This window comes from Nerophis ophidion, linkage group LG11 (genome assembly GCF_033978795.1).
Source record: "Nerophis ophidion isolate RoL-2023_Sa linkage group LG11, RoL_Noph_v1.0, whole genome shotgun sequence".
Classification (NCBI taxonomy): Eukaryota; Metazoa; Chordata; class Actinopteri; order Syngnathiformes; family Syngnathidae; genus Nerophis; species Nerophis ophidion.
Genome location: NC_084621.1, coordinates 29555344 through 29568058, shown reverse-complemented (window position 1 = coordinate 29568058; position 12715 = coordinate 29555344). Strand labels below are relative to the sequence as shown.

The following is a 12715-nucleotide window of genomic DNA, read 5'->3' as shown; positions in this document are numbered from 1 at the left end:
ATGGTACATATATATTGCTCTTATGTACTCAAACGTGTAGTACGCTTAGTCAACGGATAACAATACTGAGCTGCTTCTTCCGATAACTGCACGGTTTCAATTATTCAAATTTATTGTCAACAAATACCATCTTTGAGGAATACAACGGGCCAGATTGAAAGCGCTGGCGAACCACGGGACGTACTTTGGGGACACTTGAGTTGGACAAACAATTTTTGCAGCACATATGACTGACACACATTTGGGGAGACTTTGACATTGTCGGGGGACTGGTTATGAATAATAATTCATTAGTTACACGTTATTAACATTAAAAAACTATAAAACGTTAATAACATACACATAACGATAGTTAGATTGCAGCACATCTGGTCCTTAGATGTGGTGCCAACAATCATAATCACAAACTTTTTCCTTTCTTCTTGAACCAGAACGTTTCCCTGGAAATAAAACCCAAACGGATCACGGCACTTGTGGGGCTTAACAGATCGGGGAAGTCCACCTGTGTCAAACTGCTGGAGAGGTTTTACCATCCCCAAAGCGGTGAGATCCTGCTGGACGGGCTGCCGTTGCAAAGTTATCAAGACTTTTATCTTCGGCAGCAGGTGTGCGGTCGACAGCAGCGACTGATGTGTTCTTCGGGATTAAAGAAACACAACTTGAATCTTCTTCCTTTTCATGGTTGTTGGCAGATCTCAGTGGTGAGCCAGGAATGTATGTTGTTCCCTCGCCCCGTGTGGGAGAACATCAAGTATGGCTGCGAGGTTAGTGACGAGGACATGCACCGAGCCGCCCGCCAGGCCGGCATCCACTGCTTCATCACAGGGCTATCGAAGGGCTACGATACAGGTGCGAACCACTTCTTCTTGTAATAATGACTTGTGTGACAACGATCTGCTGTCGGTTAGATGCTGGCGAGAAAGGAGCACAGTTCTCTGGAGGGCAGATACAGCGTATCGCCATCGCCAGAGCCTTAATTCGACGACCCAAGATCTTGATATTGGACAACGCCACCAGCGACTTGGACACGGAAAACGAACATCAGGTTGGATGCTTTTAGTTCCTGTTGCAATCGAGCATTAGGTTGTTTCTACAGTCGTTTTCCAAAAGTAGAGACTTTTTGGAGTTCCTAGCCCTTTTTGGTCGTGTTCCGACATACGGGAACTAAGGACTACGGTCCTCAGATCCTTTAACCATTTTAGCTCCTACTCTGAGGCAGGGTCAAAACTAAGTCCCATAGGAACTAAAATATGTAGGTGTTTGGTGATTGGTTGAACTGGCGAGCGACCAGCGCTTCTCCTAACCACAACACAGACCCACCATTTTTAAAAAGTGTTGTTTTCGAGATCGCAACAGCAACAGGAAAAATGGATACAGCCAGCGATTAATGGACTGACTCCGAGGTCTCCAGCTTTGCTTGTGTTGTTTCTTTGTTCGCTTTTTGTGGGCGGGTTGTTGGTTGTTTTGAAGTGGTGGGTGAGGCCCTAAAGTAATACACCACGGTTTGCAGGTGGATATGCGTCACACATGTTTCTTACCAAGGTCCCCATCATTTTTTTTCCTAATGTGATTTATGTAAGTAATGCGGGGCTATTCAACTACATATTGGAGAGGGCCGCAGTTTCCACAAGGTCTTGCCCAAAGTCTCGGGGGCCGGACATCAAAATGTGGATGTTTCCTTAGAAAGGGCCTCCGCAAGTAATATTCCTTTCCGACTGTGTTTATTTATTTACAAAGTAAACACATCATATTTCACTCTGCTCTGTCAATAAATACATTTTTCTCCCCTCGCTACTCGTTTCCAGCGCACACAGCTAGACAGATAGTTAACAGCATGAAGAAACAGAAGGTAAAGTTTACTGATGGTTGATTGATTGATTGATTATTGATACTTTTATTAGTAGATTGCACAGTTCAGTACATATTCCGTACAATTGACCACTAAATGGTAACACCCGAATAAGTTTTTCAACTTGTTTAAGTCGGGGTCCACGTTAATCAATTCATGGTACAAATATATACTATCAACATAATACAGTCATCACACAAGTTAATCATCATAGTATGTACATTGAATTATTTACATTATTTACAATCGGGGGGTGGGATGAGGAGCTTTGGTTGATATCAGAACTTCAGTCATCAACAATTGCATCGACAGAGAAATGTGAACATTGAAACAGTGTAGGTCTTATTTAGTAGGATATGTACAGCCAGCAGAGAACATAGTGAGTTCAGATAGCATAAGAACAAGTATATACATTAGAAGTACATTTGAGTTGTTTATAATCCGGGGAGATGGGATGTGAATGGAGGAGGGTATTAGTAAAGTGTTGAAGTTGCCTGGAGGTGTTGTTTTAGAGCGGTTTTGAAGGAATATAGAGATGCACTTACTTTTATACCTGTTGGGAGTGCATTCCACATTGATGTGGCATAGAAAGAGAATGAGTTAAGACCTTTGTTAGATCGGAATCTGGGTTTAACGTGGTTTGTGGAGCTCCCCCTGGTGTTGTGGTTATGGTGGTCATTTACGTTAAGGAAGTAGTTTGACATGTACTTCGGTATCAAGGAGGTGTAGCGGATTTTATAGACTAGGCTCAGTGCAAGTTGTTAATGTTAATGTGGTTGATGTTCCTTTTGAATTATTTTTCTTCCTCAGTTGCATTTTTTTAAACGTCTTCCTTTATTTAAGTTTGTAAGACTGAAAATGTAAACATTACAAAAGTATAGTGTCTTTTTGTGTTTTACATAAATCATGTCCACACAGAAAACATTGTACACATGTGGCTCAACACAGTTAGACCTAAGGTGTAGCTTTATCGCCCTCTGCTGGTCAAATTCAGCGCTACATGTATTTACGTTAACCAGTTTTGATCGCCAGAGTTAAACAGCCAAAAACAACACGACCACGACATTGCAAAGTCAGCAATTTCAATACATTCTTACCTTGTTGCGCAGTCGCCGTTTAAAGTCAGATTTTCGCGATTTATTTAGATTTTTTTCAAGGTCAATAGTGCCATCTTCTTCTACTCAGCCACAGCTGCTTCATAGTGATACATATGATTTGCTTTTTCCCCCCTGCAGGGTGGCAGGAGTACCTCATACATGAGCAACCCTGTTTTGAATGGTTTCATCAAGCCTTTTTGGGTGTTTTTTGGTGGTCCGAATTAAATGCTTTGGCTGGCCGGATGTGGCCGGCGGGCTGGCGGCTGAATTGAGCTGATGTAAAGTGTTGCTGTAGCTTGTTTACTTCAGATGCAGTCAGTAGTCATTTGTTCAACTTCACTAGTTGTACTAGTGATGTTTCTCAAGGTTTTATTTTAGGTCCTCAACATTTGTGCTATTCAACTCGTGGCCCGGAGTTTAGTTAAAAAAACTTGTGAGACTCACATTTTTGCAGCAGAATCTTAAAAACACTTGAGTGCTGTCACAGAGAGGATCTTTGATTAGCTTTTTAGCGGAAGGTCTTTAGAAAGAGCAAAGCGGTCCTGTAATTCTGATAAAACAAATGGACCAAAATTAAAATGTCTACTGTAAAGCAGGGGTTCTTAAGCTTTTGGACCGAGGGGCCCAACTTATCCACAACAGAGGAAAAATTAACACTGAATTAGGAATCTAACTCTTGATTTTAAATCGCATTCAATAATTATATCTAACCTACTTACAGTTTACAACTTTTCCATATGATACAAAACTATGCGTTAATCACAAAAAATTATTATTTATTTAAAACAAAACTTTGGCAGCGATCAAATGTACTAACCAAATATACTACATGAGAAGGGACTCATAAATAACTGACGAAAATACATCCAAATACACTTATGTTGTGCTATAATACATAAACTAAATCACTAATCTTATGTAACTGAGTTACTGTGTGGAACAATTTCCCTCGTGGAATACTAACGTTTGTCTAATGTCGAATGAATATGTTTCTTAACTAAACTGTTAATACAATTGTAGTGCAAATGAAAATACAGCTTCAGCACTTTAGTCATAATTTTTTGCGCTTAAGAAACTTCTCTCTGACTTCAGCTCTAGACTTCTTCTGTTTGTTTAAGATTGTCATTACTGCCACAAGTGGTAAAAAAGTTTATTACAACTTAGATACCACTGCGGCCCATACGGACCACAGCTGAGAAATAGATCATTTTTGCGGCCCTCTTGGTCTTGGGCAGGGGTCACCAACCCATCGATTGCCATCGACCAGTCGATCTGTGGGAGCTGATCGCGAATATATTAGCAAAAAAAAAGTGACCACCAGACACGCCAACAGGCACGCCTTTTAAGCCCTGAGCATACCCGCATGCCTCTGCCTCTGTCTTCCGCCTTACAACCCCCAGGCAGGGCCGCACACTGCCCCACTGGTCTCGCAAACGCGCATTGCATGACGTAAGACAGCGTTTCTCAAAGTGTGGGCCGGGCCCCACCTGTGGGGAATAGAGACATGACAGGTGGGGCGTGGGGAACGGGTGGGAATTTCACTTAAAAAAAATTTTTTATTATTATATTCTTGCGGCGGCAATGACCAAGAAGAACGCAGAGTTGGAATATAATTACAACACTTTATGTACATATTTATATACATATTTATATCATATTTACATATCTATATAATATGTAACTACAAGCTCCATTCACAGACAGAGTCCCACTGCTTTTATGAGCGGTCAAGCGAGTCAAAAGCCGAATTTTTTTTAAATGTTTTATTTGTGGCGGCCGTAATTCTTTCGTGGTGAGCCGCCACAAATAAATGAATGTGTGGGAAACCCTGACTTGAATGTTACTTGATGTTCAATAAATTTGAAAATGTTAAGCTTGGCATTAGCGTTCTGTTGTGGCAACGGGGGCAGGTGGGGCTTGAAAACTCCCCCTTGTCCAAAGTGGGAGATGACAAAAAAAGTTTGAGAACCACTGACGTAAGACAACCATGTGACTCGCGTCCCATATAACCATTGGATGAACAAATATACTATGGTACTAAGGCCTGTTACTCATTGGCCCTGGGGACAGAACCAAAAACAGCAAACATTGGGAAAACAGCAAGAAGCGCAATGAGAAAAAGACAAAATGTTGACATCAGCCGATAATAACACAAAACGTTGTCTTTAAAAAAACAAAGAATAAATAAATACATACATGAATACATTTACACACAATCTCACACACACACACACACACACACACACACACACACACACACACACACACACACACACACACACACGCACACACACATATGTATACAAAACCCAAAACCAGTGAAGTTGGCACGTTGTGTAAATCATAAATAAAAACAGAAAACAGTGATTTGCAAATCCTTTTCAACCTATATTCAATTGAATAGACTGCAAAGACAAGAAATGTAATGTCCGAACTGAGAAACTATTTTTTTTGTTGCAAATAATCATCAACTTAAGATTTAAAAGCAGCAACACATTGCAAAAAAGTTGGCACAATAGTTACATGGCATTTCCTTTTAATAACACTCAGTAAGCGTTTGGGAACAGAGGAGACCAATTTTTGAAGCTTTTATGGTGGAGTTCTTTCCCATTCTTAATTGATGTACAGCTTAAGTTGTTCAACAATCCAGGGTTTCCATTGTTGTATTTAAGGCTTCATAATGCGCCACACATTTTCAATGGGAGACAGGTCTGGACTACAGGCAGGCCAGTCTAGTACCCGCAGTCTTTAACTACAAAGCCACGCTGTTGTAACACGTGCAGAATGTGGCTTGGCATTTTCTTGCTGCAATAAGCAGGGGTGTCCATTAAAACGACGTTGCTTGGATGGCAACTTATGTTGCTCCAAAACCTGTATGTAAATTTCAGCATTAATGATGCCAGATGTGTAAGTTACCCATGCCTTGGGCACTAATACACCCCCATACCATCACAGATGCTGGCTTTTGAACTTTGCGCCTTCAACAGTCCGGATGATTTTTTTCCTCTTTGGTCCGGAGGATACAACCTCCACAGTTTCCAAAAACAATTTGAAATGTGAACTCGTCAGACCACAGAACACTTTTCCTCTTTGCATCAGTCCATCTTAGATTAGCTCGGGCCAAGCGAAGCCGGCATTAATTCTGGGTGTTGTTAATAAATGACTTTCGCTCTGCATAGTAGAGTTTTAATTTGCACTTACAGATGTGGCGATGAACTGTAGTTACTGACAGTGTTTTTTTGAAGTGTTCCTGAGTCCATGTGGTGATATCCTTTACACACTGATGTCAGTTTTTGATGCAGTACCGCCTGAGGGATCGAAGGTCACGTGCATTCAATGTTGTTGTTCTTTGGCCTTGCAGCTTATGTGCACTGATTTCTCCAGATTGTCTGAACCTCTTGATGATATTACGGACCGTAGACGGTGAAACTCCTAAATTCCTAGCAATAGCTTGTTGAGAAATGTAGTTCTTAAACAGTTGGACAATTTGCTCACCCATTTGTTCACGAAGTGGTGACCCTCACCCCATCCTTGTTTGTGAATGATCCTTGTTTGAGTAATTCATGGAAGCTGCTTTTATACCCAACCATAGCACCCTCATGCTCCCAATTAGCCCGTTCACCTGTGGGATGTTCCAAATAAGTGTGATGTTCCAATTTTCTCCGTCTTTTTTGCCACTTGTGCCAGCTTTTTTTAAACATATTGCAGGCATCAAATTCCAAATGAGCCAATATTTGCAAAAAATAACAACGTCTACCAGTTCCTACATTAAGTATCTTGTCTTTGCAGTGTATTTAATTGATTATAGGTTGAAAAGGATTTGCAAATCATCGTATTCTGTTTTTATTCACAATTTACACAACGTGCCAACTTCACTGGTTTTGGGTTTTGTATATATACAGATACATATATATATGTGTATATGTATATATATAAATGTATTTATATATGTATATGTATATATATATATATATATATATATGTATATATATATATATACACATACATATATGTATTTACATGTATGCACACATATATGTACTTATATGTATACATACATATATGTATTTATATGTATACATACATATATGTATGTATGTGTATATATATATATATATATATATATATATATATATATATATACATATACAGTATATACATACATATGTATGTATATTTATATATATATTTATATATATATACACACACATTAATGTACAGTATATATACATTTACATAGATGTCTGTATCTAGATTTAAATATTCACCATATGTGTGTGTCTGTATATACAGTATATTGGTTTTTGGCTGAGACCAGCGATTTGGGCTCGTAAAGGTAAGATTTATAGCGAAGGAAGAAGTCTGACACCCCGGTTCTTAGCTTTCTGGAAATGTGGCCTCCAAAACAATTGAGCTGAATATCCCTGCTTTAGGGCCTTCTTCTAAGTCTTCTTGTGATTGCACTCAACAGATCCTCCAGACTTTGCTCAACCAAGGCAGCGAGTGCTCTGTGCTGCTCATCTCCAACAAGATGAGCGTCGCGAAGAAGGCCGACCACATTGTGGTCCTCCATGAAGGGAAGGTGGAGGCGGAGGGTTGCCATGACGAACTGCTGCAAAGATGTGGCCGTTATGCGGAACTGGTGACAAAGGAGGCGCACTGCAGTTGAGCCGAGCTAATAACGTTTGGGTCAACCAGTGCTTATTGATCATGCTGATGGTAACTTTTGAGAAAACACATAATCGACAAAAACAAAAACACACACTCCTATGCTTATGCTATGCCTTACAGTAGCTCTCTGAATGCTGCATTATTACGGGTCACATTGTAACTGACCGTCACCAACCTGTTGATCGAGATTAATCACTCGGCGTTAGGGACTCTTCTTGTCAGTCCGGAAAATATTGGAAAAATGTAATCTATTATTTTGACATCAGCGCGGTCCCCACCCGAAGAGTGACCATCCAACAGGCACGCATTTTAACTCCTGAACACGCCTCGCATCTCCTCAGCCTCACATCTCACCTGTCTCGACACAACTGCCTTACCCCTAGGCACTGTTGCACACCACACTGACTCGTCTCGCAATGTGCACGTCCAAAAAAAAATAATTAATAATCTGCGGTAAGGCATTCAAAGGCTGATTGTTGCCATTGAGGACACCGAGGTCATATCCTCTGTATTTATTTAAGTGACCAAAAGAAGATGATATGACTGACTGATGATATACTTTGCATAGGACATCCTGTGCGCTGGGGTTGGTGCCAATATTTTGGTACCGGTACTTTTCAGAATAAAGGGGACCAAAAAATGGCATTATTGACTTTTTGTTTTGTTTTTAACAAAACAAAAATCGTATGATACATTTAGGGTGGTCCCAATACTGGTAATTTTGTACCGGTACCAAATTTTACACTTTTCGATCATTTTAAAACAAAAAATGGCATTGTTGGCTTTCTATTAACAAAAAGATAAACATATGTTTCTTATTGCAATCTAAGAACAGTTTTGGCATGAAATAAGATAGTGAACATACTAGACAACGTCTCTTTTAGTGGACTGCGCGCTGTAGATCATCCTCTCTCAACATGCAATCTTTGGTCATGCACAGCCACTCCAGACAACATTCTAACACGAAAAATCCCACTTTTATTTGAAAAATCATCCGATCCTAAATGGGCTGTCAACATAACGTTAATGTTATATTATGCTGACGTGACTAAAGTTGGTTTTACCTGAGTGAATTTGAATGTGAAACGCTGTCTGTAAAGTATTGCTTTATTATTCAGGCTCGTTTACAAATATCAAGCCCTACATGGAAAACATGCATTGTGTTTGGGCTTAGCGATCTGTGGAGGAACCTGTTTTGCATAAGGAAGCACATGCCATATGTAATTGATTGAATGACAAGGCGCTTCATAAAGAAATTTTACCCCAACCTTATTTCTGGCCACGTCATACCCTGTCACTGATAAGACTATGGAGCCCTACATGGGCGATGCAGAGCACTGCAAGAGCCCTATTGTAATTGCTTTCTTTTTACTTCTATACGTTTGGACGTCTTCTCGAGGCCCTTAACCTGCACAAAAAGTCCCCGTATTTTGAAGGCGTGTCAGGTATGGCGCAAATGTTTATGTTTTTGGGGGCCTCAAAAATGAAATTTCGAAATTGGCTGCTATGAAAGGAGAACAAATTAGCCCCGCTGATCAGTTTCACATTTCGAAAAGTAAGTCGGCAGTCGGCCATCTTAGTCTTCGTCTTCCTTTTTTCTGCACAAAAAAAATGGGTCGTACTTCAAACTCCTCCTAGGGACTTTGGCCAAATGAGTCGCGGTTCAAATTAAAGATACTGCACATAGAGGTGATAAATTTCAAACACATTTTTCCTGCGACATAAGATGTGGGCGTGGTATGGCGCAGAACTTTGTTCCGATGGTTTTGGGCCTTTTTCAGCGAGAAAAATAAATATCTCGTACTTAAACTCCTCCTAGGGACTCTGATCAATTGAGTCGCGGCTAAAATTGCAAATACTACACATATAGGTGATGATAAATTGCAAACAAATTGGGCCTATCCAGCTCCACTCTGGTGGAAGGTTTGTTAGTTAACTTTTCAGAGAAACTGCATTTTTCAAACTGATGTCAACATGTCCACTGTGGAGAATACTTCTTCTCGGAAAGTAAAAGTTGACAGATAGTAAAGTAAACATGATTGTTTTACACTGGATGTTTTCATCCTCACGTTAAAATCACTCAAGTGTAAATTGTTTTAATTACTTGCTTGAAACAGTGGATGCACAATTATTCACGCTTAAAAATACATTTTTGTAGTTATACATATTATTAAAACATTTGAGCATTATATCCGCATTAAATTTCAGTAAGTGTGTTTATCTTAAACATTCCTGGTACTTATTTTATACACTATAAAATGTTTAAGTTTTTGGGGGGGACATATACCACAATAACATCGTACCGTGAGATTTTGATACCGTTACATCACTAATATATATAATGTATAAATATATATAATAAATAAATATAATCACAGTTTGCGCAGGGGTAGATCTTGGCTTGGGGACCACTGGTTTACAAGTTCCGTTCCTATGACGATGTTGCAAGTGGACTTTTATTAGAACCAGTAACAAGAAACTTAATTCCAAAATTCAATTAAAGCAGTAAAAAAGATGCAAGTTATTACTGTTGATTTTATTGGAACAAATCACATGTTCAAGGATACCATCTTTATGCTTGATGATGGTTTCGGTCATTGACAATCTAAAACAACCATGCTAAGTGGTGTGTCATAATTTGTTGCCCAGATCATGTTTTGTTTTGTTTTTGACTCCCTCAGTTCTGTTTTCAGCACCCTTGGGTTTGTGTGTTTTTGGTTACAATGGGTGCTGATTAGTATCACCAGCCTCTGATTAGTGTTTGGGACACTCACCTGCCCCCGGACACTAATCAGAGAGCTACTTATCCCTGTTTTTCATCACATTCAGGCTGGCTGTCTTCTTTGCCCAATGCAACGGTTACGACATTTACTTTTTTGATTCCTGAACTAAGCTTTGCTATTTGTTTGCCTGATTCTATAGCTTTCGCGGTACCTTTTTCCTTAGCTTCCCGTGCTATCGGCACACTTCTCTTTTGTTTGTATCCTGACTGATTTATGAACAATAAATAATTTCCTTAGCTGCACATTGCCTCCAGAGTTCCGTCTGCATCCTGGGAGAACGATCCGCGCAATACCATGTGACCACATCGTAACATGGCGGCTAATTTCCTATTCAAAGCAATGCAATACAATGAGTTTTATATTAAAAATAAAACGTTACCTGCTCATTTCTCAACCTATTTTCATGCATTTGCTTTATAGTCAATGTAAAAACACAATTATGTTTGTAAAAAAAAAAAAAAATCTTTGCAATGAAAGATTACTCCCAGTGTCCTTATTTTGCATCGATCACAATGTGCTAACATTCTTGCGACGATCCAGCGACATGGACCGGGTATTCTGCTAAATGGTGGTATGCCTTTCTACACGATGTCTAATTCCACTTCTATTGGAATGGTTTTCGTTTTCTTTGCCACACTACCAGTACAGTTTGCCATGATGAAGGGCGATGCTGGCATAGGAGTGTCGCTAAGTGCGACTGCTTATTCTTCCGCCACGCGCAGGCAACTAGTTTTTTTAACCAGACCGCTTATTATAAAACGTAATCCGTGGGAGTGTGTCGTAAACACCAAAAGTAAAGCAAAGTCCGCCTATACTGTATTACACTTAAGTCTTCATTTTGCTGCAGCGCAATCACAAGCTTTGCTGCCCTTCATATCCTCTCACCTCATCAACCCTCGTTATCTTCCTTCTTTCTTGCTGCCAAGCAGATTCCCATTAAGCTATTTTAAGTGGAAAACCTGACCCTTGTAAACAAAAATGAACAGAACCGTACAAGTACTTTGCAGAAGAAAAGCGGCATTGGTGCAAAAGCCTTTTTAATTTGTGTATTTCCCTGTGCAGCAATGAAGGTAATGAACTTGAATCACACAGCTGTGATAATGAAGTGCATACCTTTTGATTTTTGCTAATCTTTCCCATTGTCTATCAGTGTTGCAGGATAGCATCTGGTACAATTTGAGGTACCTGACAAAATGTGTTGGATCTTTGTTCAATCAATCAATGTTTATTTATATAGCCCTAAATCACTAGCGTCTCAAAAGGGCTGCACAAACCACAGCACAAACCACAACGATCAACTGGTCTAAAAAGGGGGTGTATTTAAAGGCTAAAATATACAAATGAGGTTTAAGGTGAGACTTAAATGCTTCTACTGAGGTATGATACATCACATGTGTTCAGTTTATCATGACATGTTTGAAAAGGAGTGGAAAGAAGCAGAACCTATTTAATCCTACCCCTTTTCTATGTTTGTGCACTTCCTGTTCTTTGATCATAACAAATAAATCAATAAATAAAAAAATACAACAGTTCTCATGAATTAATAGTTGAGTAATTTATGATTCACATAATAAAATGAATATGACTATTTTATTTTCATTAAGTTTCAAGTTGTTTACCGGGATACTTCTTCTTTGTATTTAGTAAACACTTTAGGTTTTAACTTTTTCCTAAACTGGATAGACGTCTTTGCTTAAACCATTCCATAATATCGTTGCATACAGTGTCTGATATGCTAAGTGTTGTACACGCATACAAATTAAGTTAGCTTTTTCTCTTAAGGTTATATTTCTCTTTGGTTGAGATGAATAGTTGTACATTTTTGGGTGGCAGGTTATAGTTTGCTTTGTGCATAACTTTAGCCAAATTATTGAATTTGAAAATGTTTTATTTACTTAATAAAGGGTTTATGGATGTTCTCGATATCCGTATATTATGATCTGATTGAAATAAGAAGGGTTTGGCTGGGTAACGGGCCACATATAGCCACAGAGGTACTGACAGTGGGTAAAACATGCATTCACGGGGAGGACATACAAACTCCACACAGAAAGATCCCGAGCCTAGATTTGAACCCAAGACTGCAGGACCTTCGTATTGTGAGGCAGACGCACTAACCCCTCTGCCACCGTGAAGCCCCAGTAGAAAATATTTGCAATACATGTTAATAATAATAACTTTAAATATATCGGCCAGCACGGGGGTGGAAGAGGAGTTAGTGCATCTGCCTCAGAATACGATTGTCCTAAATTCAATCTCGGGATCTTTCTGTGTGGAGTTTGCATTTCCTCCCCATGACTGTGTGGGATCTCTCC

The 12715-nt window shown here is 39.5% G+C and overlaps 1 protein-coding gene across 1 annotated transcript in view; it reads left to right on the top strand.

Annotated features, from left to right (window-relative positions):
- The window catches only part of tap1 (transporter 1, ATP-binding cassette, sub-family B (MDR/TAP)), a 42417-nt gene extending 30485 nt beyond the window's left edge, over window positions 1-11932 (top strand). Inside the window, exons 10-13 of the mRNA XM_061915534.1 lie at window positions 432-605; window positions 693-849; window positions 909-1045; window positions 7418-11932. Of these exons, the coding sequence (XP_061771518.1) occupies window positions 432-605; window positions 693-849; window positions 909-1045; window positions 7418-7615 (666 nt within the window). The 3' untranslated portion in view covers window positions 7616-11932. The remainder of the gene's footprint in view (window positions 1-431; window positions 606-692; window positions 850-908; window positions 1046-7417) is intronic.
- Window positions 11933-12715: the final 783 nt, after the last annotated feature.